The sequence below is a fragment of the Melanostigma gelatinosum genome, assembly GCF_949748355.1.
Source record: "Melanostigma gelatinosum genome assembly, chromosome: 17".
Lineage (NCBI taxonomy): Eukaryota > Metazoa > Chordata > Actinopteri > Perciformes > Zoarcidae > Melanostigma > Melanostigma gelatinosum.
In genome coordinates, this window is record NC_136650.1 from 4,393,722 (window position 1) to 4,411,707 (window position 17,986).

The following is a 17,986-nucleotide window of genomic DNA, read 5'->3' on the forward strand; positions in this document are numbered from 1 at the left end:
TTGTCGGAGCCTTTCCTTTCGCCGGTCTGATGAAACACTGAAGAATCATCACTTTAAAGAAAATGATTTCCACGAGAGGGAGATTGAAATAGAAAACATGATGTTTTGTTGACGACAACATGGAGGCACGGGTCCCATCTCGAGTTGTTTACCTCCATGAGTCACGACATGTCCTGGTGATTTATAGACCTCAGGCTACAGTGCGAGCTATCTCGGGCTTCACAGATATGACAGATGGCCTGACAGGTAACAAACACAGCTGGGAAATTTATCGGCCCGTTGAGCCGAGGCTAGCGCTCTGCGCTCGCCAGCCTCCCTCTCCGGTCCGCAGTAGAATGGAGTTAAAGAAGACGCTCAGGATCCTGACTGCTGATGAAGAACCGTCAGGATTCTGAGCCTTATTGAGAAACAACGCTGTAACTCAAACCCGCCGCACGGCATCAACATCCCTCTTCTTCTCCTCTTCCTCTTCAGCCGCAAGCTCTTCAGCATCCTGCCCCATGACTCCCGTCAGCTCCGCCACGGTGGGCTCCACCTCTTCATCTGTGACCCCGCCCCCTCACAACACAGCTAGCGCCGCCCCTCACAGCCTCGGGGCCCACGGGCTTATCACCGGGTGAGTGTTTATGCTCTGTAGTTTTCATCCAAGATCCAAAACAATGCACTTCTTTATTATTAAGTATTTAGCATAGCGGCTTGACTTAAACCCGCCCACATTTTCTTTTTTTTAAGTCAAAGTTACAGCAACAGCCAAACAATCAAACGCTCTCCAGTTTCCGAATCTTACATTTGTTTTTTAAATATATTTATTTTTGTAAAATGTATGGAATTGTTTTTTGAACTGTTGGTCAGATAAATTGAGATTTAAAAACCATTTTTCAAAAAAAATGACAATGAATTAATCTACAAAAGAAAAAAATAAATGAAAACATGTTACGTTGACATCATCTGAATCATATGTAGCTGCATGCTACAAAGGAATCTGTGGCATTCAGACCGCTGCCACGCCGGTTCTACTGCATTTCTGCATGTTTACACACACACAGCTAAGGCATGCGGTTCTGACAGATAGAAAACATCAGCTGCTGCACAAAAAAGTAGGAGAAGCTGCTGATGCCTCAGTCGAAACACAAGCCAAGTTCAAAGCCCTGAGGTCCCTTATAAGTACGTTAACCTGCCGACTTTTTCTCTACACGTGTGAATTTTTGTGCGTGTGTGTGTGTGAATTTGCGGTCCATCCACATTTCAGGAACACAATGATGGGAGTAAGCACAGGGATGAACCAGGCCCTCATTGGCAGCAACCCCCTGGCTACCATGCAAGGTGTGTGTGTGTGTGTGTGTGTGTGTGTGTGTGTGTGTGTGTGTGTGTGTGTGTGTGTGTGTGTGTGTGTGTGTGTGTGTCTGTCTGTGTGTGTGTCTGTGTGTGTGTGTGTATGTGCATGCAGGCTGTCCCCCTCCAGCCCAGCGAGTCTCCATTTCTAAAGACCTCTTCCCACTTCACCCCTCATCCATTCTGCTCAAAATGAATTTCCTCGCAGCCTCCGACGACCGTAGCCGACAGCGAGCCTGGCCGCACGCTCCTCCTCCTCCTCCTCCTCCTCCTCCTCCTCACCACAAACTTGTTGAATCGCTCAGTATGGTGAAAGATTCAATTTGATTCTCATACAATAGCCCCGCCATTATCACAAAGTGACAAGAGCCCCTCGTGGCAAAGCTTAGGAGGCCAAGTCAGCTTACAGTAAACAGTTGAACAGGCACAATCCCCTCCTTCTTCAACACCAAGGCCTGTCGGCTAAATAACTAGTCTCCTCTCAAAATTCCCCTTTTTGAAGGAGGCGATCTGCTGCCAAATCAATTAAGCATCACAAATAAGGTCCGTCGAGCTCAGCTTTGAATCCCTTACGTGATCCATCTCCCTATAGCGCCCATTCAGACCTTCCCCTATTCTCCCGCTCGGTTCAGGGCCGGCCTTCCTCCAGGCCGCTGTTGATGAGACGGATACAGTCTGTTACGGAAACTGCAGCTCTGGCACTGCCGGTCTCTGATAGCGTTACGGGCTGAAGGAGGGAAGAAAGAGGAGTTTCAGGGTTGAAATTAAGTTGTTGAAGCAAAAAAAAATAAAAAAGTATTTCTGCTTTGTAGCGTACTAATAATATTTAATATCTAATATCATATAATTACTGATGAGAGGAAATAGCTTGGTAACTCTCACTATTTATTTTTGTATTTAATATGTGTGTGTTTTCAATAACATATGCATAAAACAAAGTTGTGATACGTCAAACATGCCTGATTTACTTATTAAATATTTACAAATGAATGCAGAAATGGCCAGGATTGTTCATTTACAATTTACATAGATAAGGCCTACCGGGAATCGGTCGCGAAAAGTGGGTCCCCAGAAAAGAGGTTTGTGAATCGCTGGACCTCTGTCCTTTTTGTTTTTACCGAGGCGATGCGAGGCTTCATGTGCCGACGGTCCACAGGACGATACGGAAGTTAAGTTCTGACACTTTCACAAGCGTCCGCCTCGATCCATTTCATCATTACATGGGAGAGTGCGCCGGCCATGTGCGTGTGCATGTGTGTGGTAAACAAACATCATCATCTTCACCGTTTTGCTGACTGTCATTTGTCCCCTTGCATTCTGGGGTTGCGTATTCATCACCTCCAAATGTAGATAGAAACAGACTCTTTTGTAAAGGTTCAGTTCACTCAAATTACAAACAAAGAATCCAAATCCATGCAGACAGTTTGTTTTTCAGATCTCGTCTTCTTCTCTTCTTTTGAAAATAGTTTTGTTTTGAGTTTGGTGAACTGAGCCCTTTAACCATTCACGCCATCCTGTCAATCATTTATTCCTGTTGTGTAGATAAGACGGTGTCGTCCCTCATCATCTGTATCTGTGGTTACCTGATGTGTTCACTGACTTCTTTTATTCCTGTCTCTGTCTATCTTCTACATCTTCCTCCTTTTCTTCAACCGCTCTACCTGTTTCTTATCTGCCTCCATCCTTCTCTTCACCTCTTCTTCTGTTCTTCCTCCGTTGTTGCTGTGTCCCATCTCTGCTCTCGGTGTCCTCTTCATTCTCCTCCTATCCTCACTCCTTTTGTCTACCTCTCTTCATCATCCCTCACATTGTATTCATCACTTTTTTGTCTTTTTCTTTCGATCCCTCTGCTTTCTCTTGAGTTTCTTGCATCTTTTTGTTGTTGTTTTTCATCTCTTCCCCTCTTCCTGTCTCATCTCTCTTTCCATCTTCCCCCTCCTTGCTCTTCCTCCATCACTGTGCGCACTCCTCTTCCTCTCTTCCCCCCCGAGCAGCCCTGGCAGCCAGCAGCGGGCAGCTGTCCATCTCCGGCCTCGAGGGCGGAGCGGCTCACATGCTTCTGGGCGGACCCGGGTGTCCCGCCTTACCTCACTCCCTCCGCCCCTCCCTCTTCCTCAACCGCCCCACCCTCCTCCCCATGGTGACCGGCTCTATGGCGACGCCCTCCACACCTTCCATGGGACTGGTCAGCGGTGTTGGCGGGTACGGCCCGAGGTTCTCCTTCTCCCAATCTCCGCCCCCTGGCACCAGTGGCCTCATGAGCCCGACCTCGTGCCCCGAGGAGTCCGCATCTCCTTGTTCAAGTCCCGCCTCTTTCTGTTCCTTCAGCGAAGCCTCGCCACCGCCCCTGGGAGGGGCCATGGCCGAGTGATCCCCGACTGACAGCCAAAGTATCCTATCAGCGGAGGACGAGGAGGAGGAAGTAGAGGACGAGTTAAAGGAGCTTTAAAGAAATCTTGAATTTACAACCTCGCCTTTCAACCAAAGCCATCTCTCTGTCTGATCCGTCTCCGATATCGTCTCTCTCTCGCTCTCTCTCTCTCCCTCTCTCTCTCTCTGCGTCCCCGCTGAAGTCTTCTGAAGCCAAAAATATACACGGAAGGATGACGGGACGAAGCCAAGAGGGAGGGAGGATGGAGAGGATAGAGAGAACTGAAGAGCAGAGGGGGGGGGATTTGAAACCAAATAATGATCTACAGCTGGAGAGGTGGCACTGAGGAGTGTTTTATTTGCGCTTGGCATCGGGAAACCAACAGCATGCTTTTTATCTGCTGGAGGAAGAGACGAACTCGCCGAGGGCAGGGATGAGAAGAGAGACTGTGTGAAAAATGGGAGGCAAGAAGAAAAGACTTGTTTAACAAGCTCGGAAGGTCACGTGGTTGTAACCGAATTTAAAAAACAAAGAGAAGATGCTAGAAGAGAAACACACACTTACAAAGATGAAAACCAAAATCTCCAAATACCAAAAACTGAAAACCAAAAAAGACAACAAACGAAAAAAAACAAACGGAGAGAAAAGCTTTAGTTCAAAAAAAGACTTTCACATCCTGATCTGTCCAGGTCCAGTTCAGTACTGCATTCTACTTCACGCCAAGCATTCTGCATTTCACTCAGGATTCCTTTTGTCTCATTTTCAGTTTTTACAAAACATCTATTTTTCTATCATTTAGTTGTGTTCATCGCTCTTCATGGTATTCCCTGCCAAAGGTAAATGTTTAAGCTGATCCCACATGCAGGATATCTACCTCTCTCTTTACAGCTTTACAGTGATGAACGTACCTTACATTAGAGCAGACGGTGTTTGTTTTAAACAGCCTGGAGTGGCAGACGGGTGGGGTTTACTACTAGAGTTACAATAGCATCAGGTAAGATCCCAATACGTACCATCTGGAGTTTAAAACTCAACTTCAAAAGGCTGGTATTCATTAAATCCCACCCTTCTGACACGTCAATAGAATAAAACCAAGCGGACGTGTTTGACCACGGTGAAAATGAACACGTTGGTCTTTTTTTTTTTTTTTATTGAATTAATTCAATTATTTTCATCTTAATTTCCTGTTCACAAAGAACATTTCCATCAGGTTTTTCCATCACCATCACCATTATCAATATTCTCGTTGTTCTCTTTACCGTCTGCTCAGACTGAAGTGTACACACTCAACACTTCTTCTACTGCCTACAAAGAGGACACCAGGGGCGGACGTGGACAGTCTTGGGATTATATTCAGCGTTGTTTGTTCTCCTTTATTTATCATCGCCCCATCCACGCTCGCACCATCGCCATGTCATCCTCCAGACCGCTCATCGACCACCAGACAGTCACTCTTGGATACCAAAGCACCGCCTCTGGCAGCGTTGTCTCTTCATTCGCCCGAGAGACGAGTGTCCAGACAAAAACCTCAGCAGAGTCAAAGGGAAAACACACACACACACACACACACACACTACAAGCATAAGAAAGAGTCCAAACCAAAAAAAAAAAGAACAAAGGAAAGAGGTGAAGCACCAGCGTTCCCCTTGCTGCCCCCAAACCCCTGCCCTCCATCCCGTCTGCCCCTCTCCTTTGTCTCCAAAGATCCGATCAAAGGGCCAAAAGAAAAGAGGAGACGAAGAAGAAGAGGAGGAGAAGAAGCGGTCAGGAGCGGAGGAGCCAAAGGTATGAAAAAGCTGCAGGGGCTAAGCAGGAAGAAGAGGAGCAGGAGGAGGAGGAGCAGAAGGAGGTGCGCTCGAAGCGGCGGACCAAATAACCAAAAAGTAACCCAAAACCAAAAGCTACTACTACTGCTACTTATTATGTGTGAGTGACTGAACCGCAAACGAAACCAAATACAAACAAAGAGGGGGAGGACGGGGGAGACGAGGGGGGAGTAAGGCCCTGTCTGTCTGCTTGTCTTTAGCTGTGATTGCCGTTCTTGTATTGACGGACAGAAATCCTTCCCTCCCTCCCTCTGCCAGCTAACCTCGGCTTTCTTCTCACTTTCTTTTTTCCTGGACGGATACAAATATGGAATAACCTCAACAAACTGACTTTGAGAATATATATATATATATATATATTTTTTGCTTTCCATAGTGTGTCTGTTAATGATGTATGGATTTGTCTCATTGCTTTCTACTTAATATGCGGCGGGGGGGGGGGGGCGGGGGGTGAGGTGCTGGGCGACGTGTTGCCTACTTTCATATCTTCTTGTCTCTTCGGTTGTGCTCTGGCCTTTTTTTTTTATTCTTCTCCACGGTTGGAAATAACTGTGAAAATGTAGCTTCCAGGATAAAAGACAAGTTTTTGTTTTTATTGTTGTTGATCCAAAATGTTGTGAAAAAGCCAAAACTAAAACAACCCAAAGCAAAACTTTTTAGACATACAACCATACCAAATAGAACAACCAAACCAATGCACAAGTTGTACGAGTGGCTCAGCAGTGTGTGTGTGTGTGTGTGTGTGTGTGTGTGTGTGTGTGTGTGTGTGTGTGTGTGTGTGTGTGTGTGTGTGTGTGTGTGTGTGTGTGTGTGTGTGTGTACAAACCAGACCGTAAAACACACAACACGTACAAAAGAATCTGTCACGTAAACATGTTGGACTGAAATAAGATCGCTTGATGCTTATTTTAGACAGCTAAAAGCTAAACTCTGCTCATTTTCAACCTGGACCCACTTTCCCATCAATCGTCGCCAACTCGTCTCTCCTGCCGCTTGGAGCGCGGACAATTTGTATTTCAAAAGGCAAAGTGTGTTTTTTAAAACCCATTTTGTTACCAAATTGAGTTTTTAAGTTTATTCGTAATCGGATAACTTCAGAGTTCTGCTATTGTAATGCAGTTGAGAGCAGGACGACATATAACAAATAACGACAAATAACGTGACCTGGAAACCGAGCCTAGAAGTCAAACAAGAAAAACAAGCGGAGATACATGTGGTACATATGGTAATTTCCCTTAAATGCATCACCAACGAAGAGTTTTTAAAAGGAACGGTGCAAACCAGTGGTCAGGTATTTAAAAACTGGTGGTTGATAAACGACAAATTATAAAATATGTTTTATTCAAGTTAATTAGCTTTGAATGCCTCTGACAGTGAAGCAGTAGGCAATCATCACTCTGATGGGAGGAAAAACTCAAGGCCCAGGTTGAAAACAGAGTTTCATGTAACACACACAGGTACTGAAGGCAACCATTGATAAGATGATGGGGGGGGCTGACGTCTGAGGCGGATTAAAGGCTAAAAACGTCCACTGTTAGAGGGAATGTATCCATTAGCTCTTCTAGGTTTTTGTAGGGGGAAAATAATCTATGTTCAACTGCTCTTACTAGTTGCTGATGTATAAAAAGACTAAGACTATTATCTCTTGATGATGACGACCAGAGACAACGACGACGACGGATTTAAGAACCAAAAGCTTTAAAACTCTTTATCTCTCATGGGCTCTTTGTTGGAAAAAAACAATTTGTATTTATTGTATGAGGGAGGTCTGTGCTTTTTTCGGGGATGGGGAAGATGGTCCGTTTGTATTTTATTAACTTCTCTGTCTCTCACCTTTATTTATTGACTCTTTATTTATGTATTTATTGGATTCTATTTATGTCTTTCTGGATCTTTGTACTAGTATTTTCAGGGGTTGTTGTGAGGCTTGTATCTGCGGGGGGAGGGGGGGGGTGTTCTTGAGATAGAGACAAGATGAGAAGATGCCAAACGAATGTTTCAAAGCAAAACCAAACCTAAAGACTGTTGTAACCTGAGACGGAGAGAGAAAGGGAAACTGTGACGGAGGAAAATGCTGTTTGTGGTGTGTGTTACTGTTTTTTAAATATTCGGTCAGTGATGTTTACTGACATATAACACAGATTTTCTTTCAAAGAAACTTTGGGTTTCTCATTTTAGATCAGACTTATGTGTTACCGTTGCACCAGCTCTTCGTTAATTCAACCGTAGCCTTGTAAGTGATTACTAAGTGGAGATTTACTGATTTAAATTGTCTGCACCATAAAAACTAATTGTTAGATTAGTTGTTTCTAGTGCTGCGTTCCATTTACCTCTGACATGTGAGCTGCGAACACACCTGAGTAGATAGCATTCCAGTAATCGGAAAACCAAGATGGACGCCCATTGTAGCCAGGTTAGCCATTGCTAGCAATACCAATACGGCATTACACAGTATTTTGCACACGCAAACACAGTAGCGACATGTCCACAGGTAGAAGCTGGCAGTACTGCGTGTACTCGTCATGAATATCTACACCTAGTAGCTTCCAGGGGTAGCTGTTACATAGCTAACAATGTAACAGCAGTTAGCTTGCTAACCTGTATAGACAAGTAAAAAAGCTAATGTACAAAATGGTCAATAAAGCTGACCTCACACTTGTTCAAACTGTGATTGAAGAGAATGTAAACTGGAAGATTTTAAATTACATTCCACAAAGAAAACAATAGTTACAAATGTTACAAAACACTATGTCAGACTGAATGGCTAGCTTAATAGCATTGGTTAGCATAATTGAGTACAAATACTACAGAAAATGTCTTCATGTATGCAATAACACAAAGTCATAGATATACAAAGGATTAGCAGTTACCTTTAATGTGTAGATAAGACAGCTTGTGATGCTATCAGTTGCAAATGTTTCCTCACGAACAAAGTCTTCATTCCTAAAGTCTTCATCACTAAGACATTTAGCATTGGTGTGGTGCAACCTGATTTATTCATCACATGTCTAAAACTTAGATATTAGTTTGTAAGAACTTAAACACACTTTTGGGGTGGATTTTACGAACAGCTCGTGCAACCCGGTCCTGCTGCTTCAGGACATTTCACATAGCGAGTCTGGTGTGCTGTCAGTCGTTAGGAAGTAAACTAAACTGACGTTGAAAATACGAGCAGCTTCTCTCAATGTTCGCCCCTTGTTTTGGTTCAAAATCTGTCCCGTTGAGTGAATTTCCTCCGTTCACGTCTCCTCCTCTGCTCTCTAAAAAAGCTTTCTGATTCCCCTTCGTCTCTTCGTCAGGGACGAAGGGGCTCATACCTCTGATACTCTGATGAAAAAAAAACCAAATAGACATTCAAGCTTTAATGACATAAAAAAAAAAAGAAAATAAAAAAAAGACGTGACCTGTCTGAACTCAGGAGTGAGGGATGTGAAACTGGCCCCAGCGGGCTTGACGATGGAGAAACAAAGATTTTCAGTTCTTATGGCTTTAACCCACAGAACACACCACCACGTCCTGGTGGCTGTGTTCTGTAGAGTGGAAGGTGTGTGTGTGTACTCATCACTGCTGTCGGAGGAAGACATTTGAACTCCCATGTTTTTACTTAAAATACAAATTTACCCATGGGCTGTTAAAAAAAATCCACTGCAGAGCTGAAAACTGCACGGATGTCAAAATAAACCTACAGTTTTTTTTAAATATTTTTACGATTTGTGTTTTTTTTCTGTCCCCGACAGCAGTGCAGCTCTCTGTGTGCCTGTGCAGTCCGGCTCGGCTGTGGTGGACAGAGAATGATACCAAAGTTAAAACCACCACAGTGAGACGCTACACTACAAACACAACAACACACACACTCACAGTTATTCCACGTGTAAATACACATCCAGGATTCTTGTTAGGGACTGTACCTGCTAAAATAAAAGGCATCCGAGCGCCTGTCGTTGATATAAAAACACTGTCGGACAATAAGAGCACTTCAGGCCTTGACAGTTTTCTACTGTAGTTCTTCTGTGGCTGTGAATGTTCATTTTACTACTCTGTTCAACTTTCCAAGTCACCGTGACTCATTAAAGACCTTTTCTTTTTCCTTTGGCCTTGAGAACATAAAATGTAAAACCTGACAACGTAAAAAAAAAAAGAGAGAGTAACTCCAGTCGATATTGTTTGCCCGTTTTGTCGTTCATTTATTTAGGAAAAAGAATAAAAAGAAACGTTTTCCTTTCTATTTTTTCTACAATGCAGCTTAAATCCAAAGGTTAAGAGGACAGCAAAGATAGATTTTACTGCTAAAGAAAGAACCTCAATAGTGAAAACCAAAGAGCTCTACTGTATCTTCTCACCTTGATTTTCTTTTCTCCGCATTCTACGACTCCCATGTTTTTTTCTGATGGCTGTAAACTCCTAAAGCATTCTTTAATATAGCCTGATGGTGATGATGGTGATGATGATGGTGGCGATGAACAGAAACGATGAAACAAACACTGCTCTGTAAGCTTTAGTATCTGTTTTTCGGGTCAGTTTCTTTCTGTTTTGAAGTATGCTTACGATATGCTGTTTTTTGACCTCGAGGCTCTCTCTGTCTGAGTTGATTCTATAACCTGATTCTGTTGGAAACGTTTGAGTTTGAAACTGTTCCCTACTGTCCCTGAACTCATCGCTATCTGTGTGCCTGTTGTTTTGGGGGGCAGGGAAACGGGGACAAAACAAACCTGTAAGTGTTAGGAATAAAGTGCGAATTTAGACCAAAGTCATCTCCTGTGTCTTTGTTGTCCTGATATGATAGAAAACAAACAGCAAGTAGAATACGACTCCCGGAATACACTAAATGGTTGATGCAACATTTCTAGTGCATGAATATGAGTTCACAGAGTTTTGAATAAAGTTTTGCAGGTTGTTGATTTACATAAATAAACTCAGACCATTTCATAAAAGGTACAAATATATGTGTACTATTTCGTATTTCTGTTATTTGCTGGTGATATTTCTATAATAAACCTGCATTAATCAATATGTATATATGAAAAATAACTATACATAATGTGAAAGGGGTTATTCGTTATGATAAACCAACAGAGAATTATCAGCTGACTCTGGATAACACCATTTCATCCAGGAGGCAACCTCTAGTTCTGAACAGGGAAGTTGATGCAGAAGTGTCTTTAACCTGCATTCTCTCTAGTGTCCACCAGGGGGCGACTCCTCTGGTTGTATAGAAGTCTATGAGAAAATGACTCTACTTCTCTCTTGATTTATTCCCTCAGTAAACATTGTAAACATGAGTTTATGTCTCAATCTCTAGTTTCAAGTCTTCTTCAACACAGCATGATGTTCATTTAGTACATTATGGTCCATTTAGAGTCAAACAGACCATAAAGCAGGGGATGCTTTAGGGCGGGGCTACTGTGATTGACATCTCGTTACAGAGACGTATACGACGTCTCTACGTCACTCCTCCACAGTCCAAATATGTTCACTTCTGTTCACTGGTTGCAAAAATCCAAGATGGAGACGGCCAAAACCCCAAACTCAAGGTTTCAAGACGGCAGTTCACACACTGATGGGTGACTATCTCCACTTCTCATATACAGTCTATGGTCCCGACCGACGGCGTCGTCGCAAATTGAGCCCCCCCCCCCCCCCTCAGGTAACACTGTTAAACTGTTAACTCTTTCAGCACTGTTAGCAACGTTAGCCGCAAGCCACCGGCTATGCCGTCGCCATGTTGAGAGCCAAGTGGAGGCAATCCCTCGATACATTTACTCTGAATTCCAGTTCAAGCTCCTTTTGAGTAAAGGATTTGAGTACTTCTTCCACAATTGAACTGAACCGAACATAGAGCATTCAGCAGCTATAGAGACTGATCATTTACTCATAAGTTGTAGACCAAAAACGAGACAAAACGAGAGTGAATATACTCTGCTGTAAAAACACAACTAAGAAACAGAAAGTTAGAAACTTTGTGATCTCTGTTAAAGTGCGACCTTTTAACCAACACACATTGTGGTTTGGGTTGAAAAGGATAACGGATGTTTTGTGTTTCCGCTGCCCACAAGCCAAATAAAAAACCTTTTAATGCCGCTTTAAATTATGTCTCTAGTCAACATTCTCTCTAAAAGAGTGAATACTTTTTGGTGGATTTTGGCATGAAATGTTTCTAACTTAATATAATCAAAGCAGAAAATATTGTGTCCTCTAAACACAAAAATAATTCAGAGGCCGAGAACTCAATCTGTTTCACATGCAGTCAATAAATAGGAATGTCGAGCTGCTCTTCACAATGAATAGAAATAGCCACAAAAAAGAAACATTCTTCAGACACTCGCTGGAGCGCCGACAGAAGCCTCTGACCCGGTCTGTGTAAGTACAGTACGTACTTTATATTTCAAATCCCCCAAACTGAGTTTTGGTGCTTTCCTGTCTCACTTATCACTTATGATATTTTCATCATTTTCTCATTTCAGAGTGGCTACACTTAACAGGCCGTATCATTCTGACACCATGCTCCAGGGTTAGTTTGAATTCAGTAAAAGTAGCAACACCACAGTGTAGAGATACTCTGCTACAAGTAAAACTCCTGCATCCAAAAGCTTAAAGTTCAAAAGTATGAGCATCAAAATACACTTTAAGTTCCAAGAGTAAAAGTACTCATTATCCAGAATGAACCATTCCAGAATTGTATATACGGTAATGTATAACTGGATTCCAATTATTGATGCATTAATGCAACATTTCCTGTGATATCTTATGAAAAGTTACTCCTCATTTGCATATACAGGCAACAAAACCACTTAGTTATGTTTCGGAAAAGATTGGGAATTACTTTACTGAAGCACGTAAGTTATGTGACAAATAAACCAACGTTGACTTCTTGTTTCACACGGGGAACGAACAGCGTCCTGGAGGATAGAGACCCCCCCCCGCTGGCCTTGTGTGTGCTTTTGCGGTCTTTATACTCCCTCGTCCACGATTACAGGGAAAGCAAACATTATTTCGTGGGATATCTACAGATTTCGACGCACTATTTTGCGGTCGGCTACGAACGCTGGATGAGAAGAGCCTGATGATGATGAATGTGTTCATCACTTTACTGTTGCAGCTACAAGCTACTGGGTAGCTTATGAGGATCAATTAAGCGTTCTTATTCATAGCAATACATCATCTTTTGTTTTTTTGCTTGTATTTTGTTTCATTAATCTGAATCTGCAGAGTAACTTAAAGGAACAGATGACTGCAGTCTGAAGTGTAGTGTAGTAGGAGTTTGAAGTAAGTCTCCCTCTCCCATCGTTCCTTGTCCTGCACTGTTTCTCACAGTTCGGTTAGTGGAGAGTTGCTGACATGGCGGGAGGAGACTTAACACACGTAGCTCTACATTCTGGCAGTTGTGCACACTCGGGGGGGGGGGGCTTCTGGGAGGGAAGCCCCTGAATGATTCAGGGGGCCTGGAGCGGGACAGGGATTATATATTTAATGTGTTGTTGAGCTCCTGCACACACTCACAAGTTATTTCTGCCCGGCAGCACCACCGTCCTCCACGCCGCGTTGTTTAGGGAGAGAACATCCCCCCCCCCCCCCCCCAAAAAAACAACAACAACAACAACAACCTCCTCTCCCTCGCTCCCTCTTCTCCTTGCTCTGTTTTTCATGAGCTTCTTGGATCCAGGGTGGTTCGCATGCTTTGTGAAGTCACACATCTGCCAAACCGAAAAATCCCCCGCGGCTCCTTCCATCTCCAGTAAATCACACCGAGTGCATCCAACTCCACACACTAACACACAGAGAGAGCCGCAGGGTGCGAATTAGCTCCCTCAGTTCCCTGTCCAACAAATGACTGCGCGCCGACACGTCGAGTCAAACCCACTGGATCGGTCCACCGGGCACCCGTTCTCACCAGTAACCCGGTAACCTGGAAAAACACACGCGCTTTCATCTGAGGCCTTAAATCAAGGCCTCCAAGGCCTCCACGCTGTCATTTAGGGCTTTAATATCACTGTATTTTCCTCTCAAACACGTTAAACCTCAGATGTTTCACCAGTCCTGTGAAATATGTTATGGCAGCAGCTGCCAGCTGTGGTGAAATAAAAGGCAGATACGAGGCTTCAGTGTGAAACTGATGATGTGTAGTTGTGACATCCATGAACTGATCCCATGAAGTGGCCTAATGATGCTGCTCGTGGTCCTGGGTGGTTCAGATCTGGGTGGCCCCGTGTGTGTGCGTGTGTGTGTGTGTGTGTGTGTGTGTGTGTGTGTGTGTGTGTGTGTGTGTGTGTGTGTGTGTGTGTGTGTGTGTGTGTGTGTGTGTGTGTGTGTTTCCAGTCAGTCCCAGTCTCTCTTCTGGGAACTAACATTTCCCTCAGGTCCCTCAGGAGTAACTTCTCCTGCTGCACGGAGACAAACTGTCTCTATAACTGGCGCTCCGGCCCGGACTCCGTCTCCGTGAACCAACCCTCTCTGTTGCACCGTCGCACGGTCTGCGTGCCAGATGTGATCGAGCCAAATGTCTCGGGAACCGGAAAAAAATGTAAATAGCAGGTGTGAGGCAGCCGTGAAATCAGTAGGAGCACAGAGCAGTGTCGAGATGGCAGAGCGGCAAGAAACGTTGTGTCATTAATTAGTGGGCTTTGTGATCTCAGGGATTCATTTCAATAAAAAAAGTTGCATTTATGAACCAAAAACCCCTCTCTTTAGCTTTCATGTCTGTGATCTTAAAGAAACATATAAAAGCACATGTATATACCAGGTTTCACAGGATATGTTTCAGCAGCGTTAAACACACTCTTTGAGAAGAAGCTAAAACAAAAAAAAGACTCCACAAATAGTACAATAATCCAATTTGTGTTTACAAAGAATGACATCTTTTTCTTAAATTAAATGTATTTTATAAATGGAACACTCAATAAACCACATTCATACAGAGGTGGATTGTTATCATTTCAACAATAGACACAATACTTTATTATTATATATTCATATTTAATATGTAACCCTCTTTTAAAAAGTATTTTTTTAAAGGGCAATATAGGAGACAAAAACAATTCAAAGTAACCACAATGTTAATCTCATTTCCATCATTTCCATTCTTCATTGTTCCTTTGGGATTTCATGGCCTCTGTTTGAAACGAGTCATGTTGCTTTTGTTCTTTTTAAAGACGTTGACATTGCTTGGAACAGTATGTTGAGTTGCAGTTTGTGACCACTAGATGGCGCCGGTTCACTGTGAAACGATCACGAAGACAGAAGAGACTCAATGGGAGCATGAACAGGTCACGTGTTTGTCCTTTCAGACTGGAGATCATCTAGAAATGAAGCACTGATCATATTTATGTTGTCTCTGTGAACATATAAATCAATGTGGTCTTAATTTATAATGATTTATATGAACTCTTCTCCAAACCTTTCCATTGCCTATCAATGTGAGTACATAGTATCTGCGTTATGAGTGAAGGAATGTGTTTCTCTTTACTGTCTCATCATGACTTGGAGTACAAATTCCGATAAAGAAATACGTAAAGAAATACTTCATAGTTCAGAACTACATGACAATGCCTAGGCTCAGACAAACAGGCGTTCTGGTGTCAGGATTTAAAACTGTAGATGTTTTCACATCTTATCATTTTGTTTCATTCAGAAATAACAAAATCACGCTCCATCTTCATCCGAAGGCTGAGAAAATAAAAAAACATGTGACCTTGTGAATCTCCTTCTTTCTACCACTTTTCTACAAAAATATGAATGAATAAAATCTTGTCTCAAATATGAAACTCTTCTGAAGTAGATCACGGGAAAGCACTTTGCTTTTTTGTATTTCACTTGAGCTGAAGCCCTTTAAAACGAAGACACGTGTTCCTAAGCTGAAGCTGGTCCGTCGGTAAAGACACACACTCGTCCTTCCATCTGCTCTGTGTCTCTGTCATCATGAATGCAAATGAGCTGCTCCTAAATTGGAGTCAGTTGGCCTGTTTTGCTGCATTTCACATGTAAATTCTGTCTCAACAGTTAAACTGTGTTGTCAAACCGGTACAATGGATTTAAAATCCTGTTTAAGTAAATGTGGATACAATATTAGCATCACTAGTCAAAGTACTGGTTTCTGCAGAAATGACCCTGTGACCTATCATACATGACTTTATTGATTGTTAATATGATGGATGAAGCTGCTCGAGGTGGAGCTGGTTTTAACTTCTTCACTAGAACTTTTAGTTCAGTGGTTTCCAAACAAGGGGTCGGGCCCCTCCAACGAGTCACCAGATAAATCTGAGGGGTCGTGAGATGTTTAGTGGGAGATTCATTATTTGGACTTTTCTTGAACCATTTTGTAAAAAATAAAGCTGTCACAGACGTTTAGAGGTAAATGTGTCTTTGGAGGAACTGCTTAAATCTCACAGACATCTGAAACGTGCCCAAAATTTGACCTTTTGTAACAGGTAAAAAAAAAAAGAACGACGATTTAATCTTCAGCAGGTATTTGTGTTTTAATCTTATCATATTTTTTAATGTAAAATCTTAATCTGAAACACAACTTCATATAAATGTAGAGCAGTAAAACGTGTAATATATTCCTCTGACAGGTAGAGGTGTAAATGGTAACATATACCTCAAAATTGTACTGGTACAGTGCTTCAGTAAATGTACTTAGTTACTTCAATCTGGTTTTGCTCAAGGGACGGTAGAATATAGTGACATCTAGCGGTGTTGTCGCAGATTGCAACCAACTGAAAAGCCCTCCGCTCACTCCTCCTTTTCATGACTCCGGCAACGTGAAGCGCAGAGTGTAAAACCGCTGTAACGCCGTTCACCCCCTCAGTGGCCTTCCAAACCATAATAAGACTACTTTAAGAGCAGCGGAGGTCAGACAGCGGTTTCACAAGCCTGTCGTAGAACTACGGTGGCCTCCAGGTAACACTACGTCTGGAACCAGTGTTTAGTTTGGCCGTTCTGGGCTTCCGTAGAAACACGGCAGCGCAACATGGACTCTGTGGAAGAGGACCCGCTCCCTATGTAGACATGAAGGGCTCATTCTAAGCTAACCAAAACACAATGATTCTCAGTTTCAGGTGATTTTACACTAATATAAACATAGTTATGAATATTATATAACATTTCTGCTATTAGATTCCCCTGAAATGCTACACACTGATCTTTTCAACATGTCAGAAGTCCTGTATTTATGTGGAAACCCAGTCTCTCCAGACTCCCACTATCCCCCCCCCCCCCGGTGGCCGCGGTGATGCAGGCAGTCCCTCTGTAGCTATAGAAACAAAAGCCGTGGCGTGTGGTAGGTGGCCCGGCTGCTTGCGGCCGGCTGGCTGGACGGCGGGTTGTCTTGCTGGCTAATCACCGCAGCCCTGGTGTGATGTCTGTTGCCATCGCGCTCTGCACTGCAGCCAAGAGGAGCGGGACTCTTTGCGTATTTCTGGGCCCATAGGCCGACCAGCCCTGCACAAACACAGTGCCCGCCAATCTCAACCCGACTCAGACACACTGCGCCTCCATCCAAAGCCACCCGAGTGTAAACTGTGTGCAGCCGAGCCCACCGCACTCCAGCCGGCCCCAACCCAGCATTTGATATTTAATACTGGAGACACCAACACTCTCCCCGACAGAACTGCAAAACAGTGGAAGAAATCATGATAATTGTAGGCGGCAGGATGGCCCCCGTGGGTAGAGGGTGGCGTCTGGTATCTAAAAAGGTCAAACACTTGGTCATATCGACAGCTGACTTGTCTGTCAGTCAAAGTCTTTAAGCAGGAGTCTGGACCACAAACCACTCAGTGTTAGAAACTGTGGACAGCAAAGAGCCAAAACCATGAATCACTAATATATCCAAGTGTAAAAGGCAATAATTCAAATGAAGAGGATAGGAGCTTTTTTTCCGTCTTTGAGCAGAGGGGAAAACTAGGCAGCCAAAAACCTTCTATGTCAGGCAGTTTTTTAAGTTTTAATTTTAGGTTCAGTGGGACAGAAAAGTCCTGGCTGTGAAACTGGCCAACTAAACACTTCGAAAAGCTAAAATAAAAAGCAGTCAGAGTCACCTCAATCCACCAGTACAGCGACTATAACTCGTCCCTGAGGCACGAAGGCGTCGACGTACAACAGGGGCCTCGCATGCCTGAAGACAGGACGGTAGACTATACAAGTCAGTCCCAATATATACATTCAAACAATAAAAACAGGGAGGATGAGGGGGAAGAAGGCTGCGAGTCGTGTCCAATAGGAAACAGAACCGGAGAAGAGGACGGTGTGACAAAGAACAGAACCAGGAGGGAGAAAAGGAGAGGACGATGCGGGAAAAGGAAGCAAGGAGATAAATGAAGGAGATAGTGAACAAGTAGGCAGCTTTACATCCAAGCCGCAGACTTTCACAGGAGCGGCAAACCGAAACCTGAGCAGCTCGTTGGTGTTTTCATTGGCCCGTCTCTGAGCCGGCTGCTGCCGACTTTGACATACTTTTCTGTCTCTG

The 17,986-nt window shown here is 43.5% G+C and overlaps 1 protein-coding gene across 1 annotated transcript in view; it reads left to right on the plus strand.

Moving 5' to 3' along the window:
* pou2f2a (POU class 2 homeobox 2a) overlaps nt 1–3,703 on the plus strand; it is a gene marked incomplete at both ends in the record, with an annotated part of 73,875 nt that extends 70,172 nt beyond the window's left edge. Inside the window, 3 exons of the mRNA XM_079288130.1 lie at nt 475–616; nt 1,250–1,323; nt 3,327–3,703. Of these exons, the coding sequence (XP_079144256.1) occupies nt 475–616; nt 1,250–1,323; nt 3,327–3,703 (593 nt within the window). The remainder of the gene's footprint in view (nt 1–474; nt 617–1,249; nt 1,324–3,326) is intronic.
* Between the last annotated feature and the right edge of the window lie 14,283 nt (nt 3,704–17,986).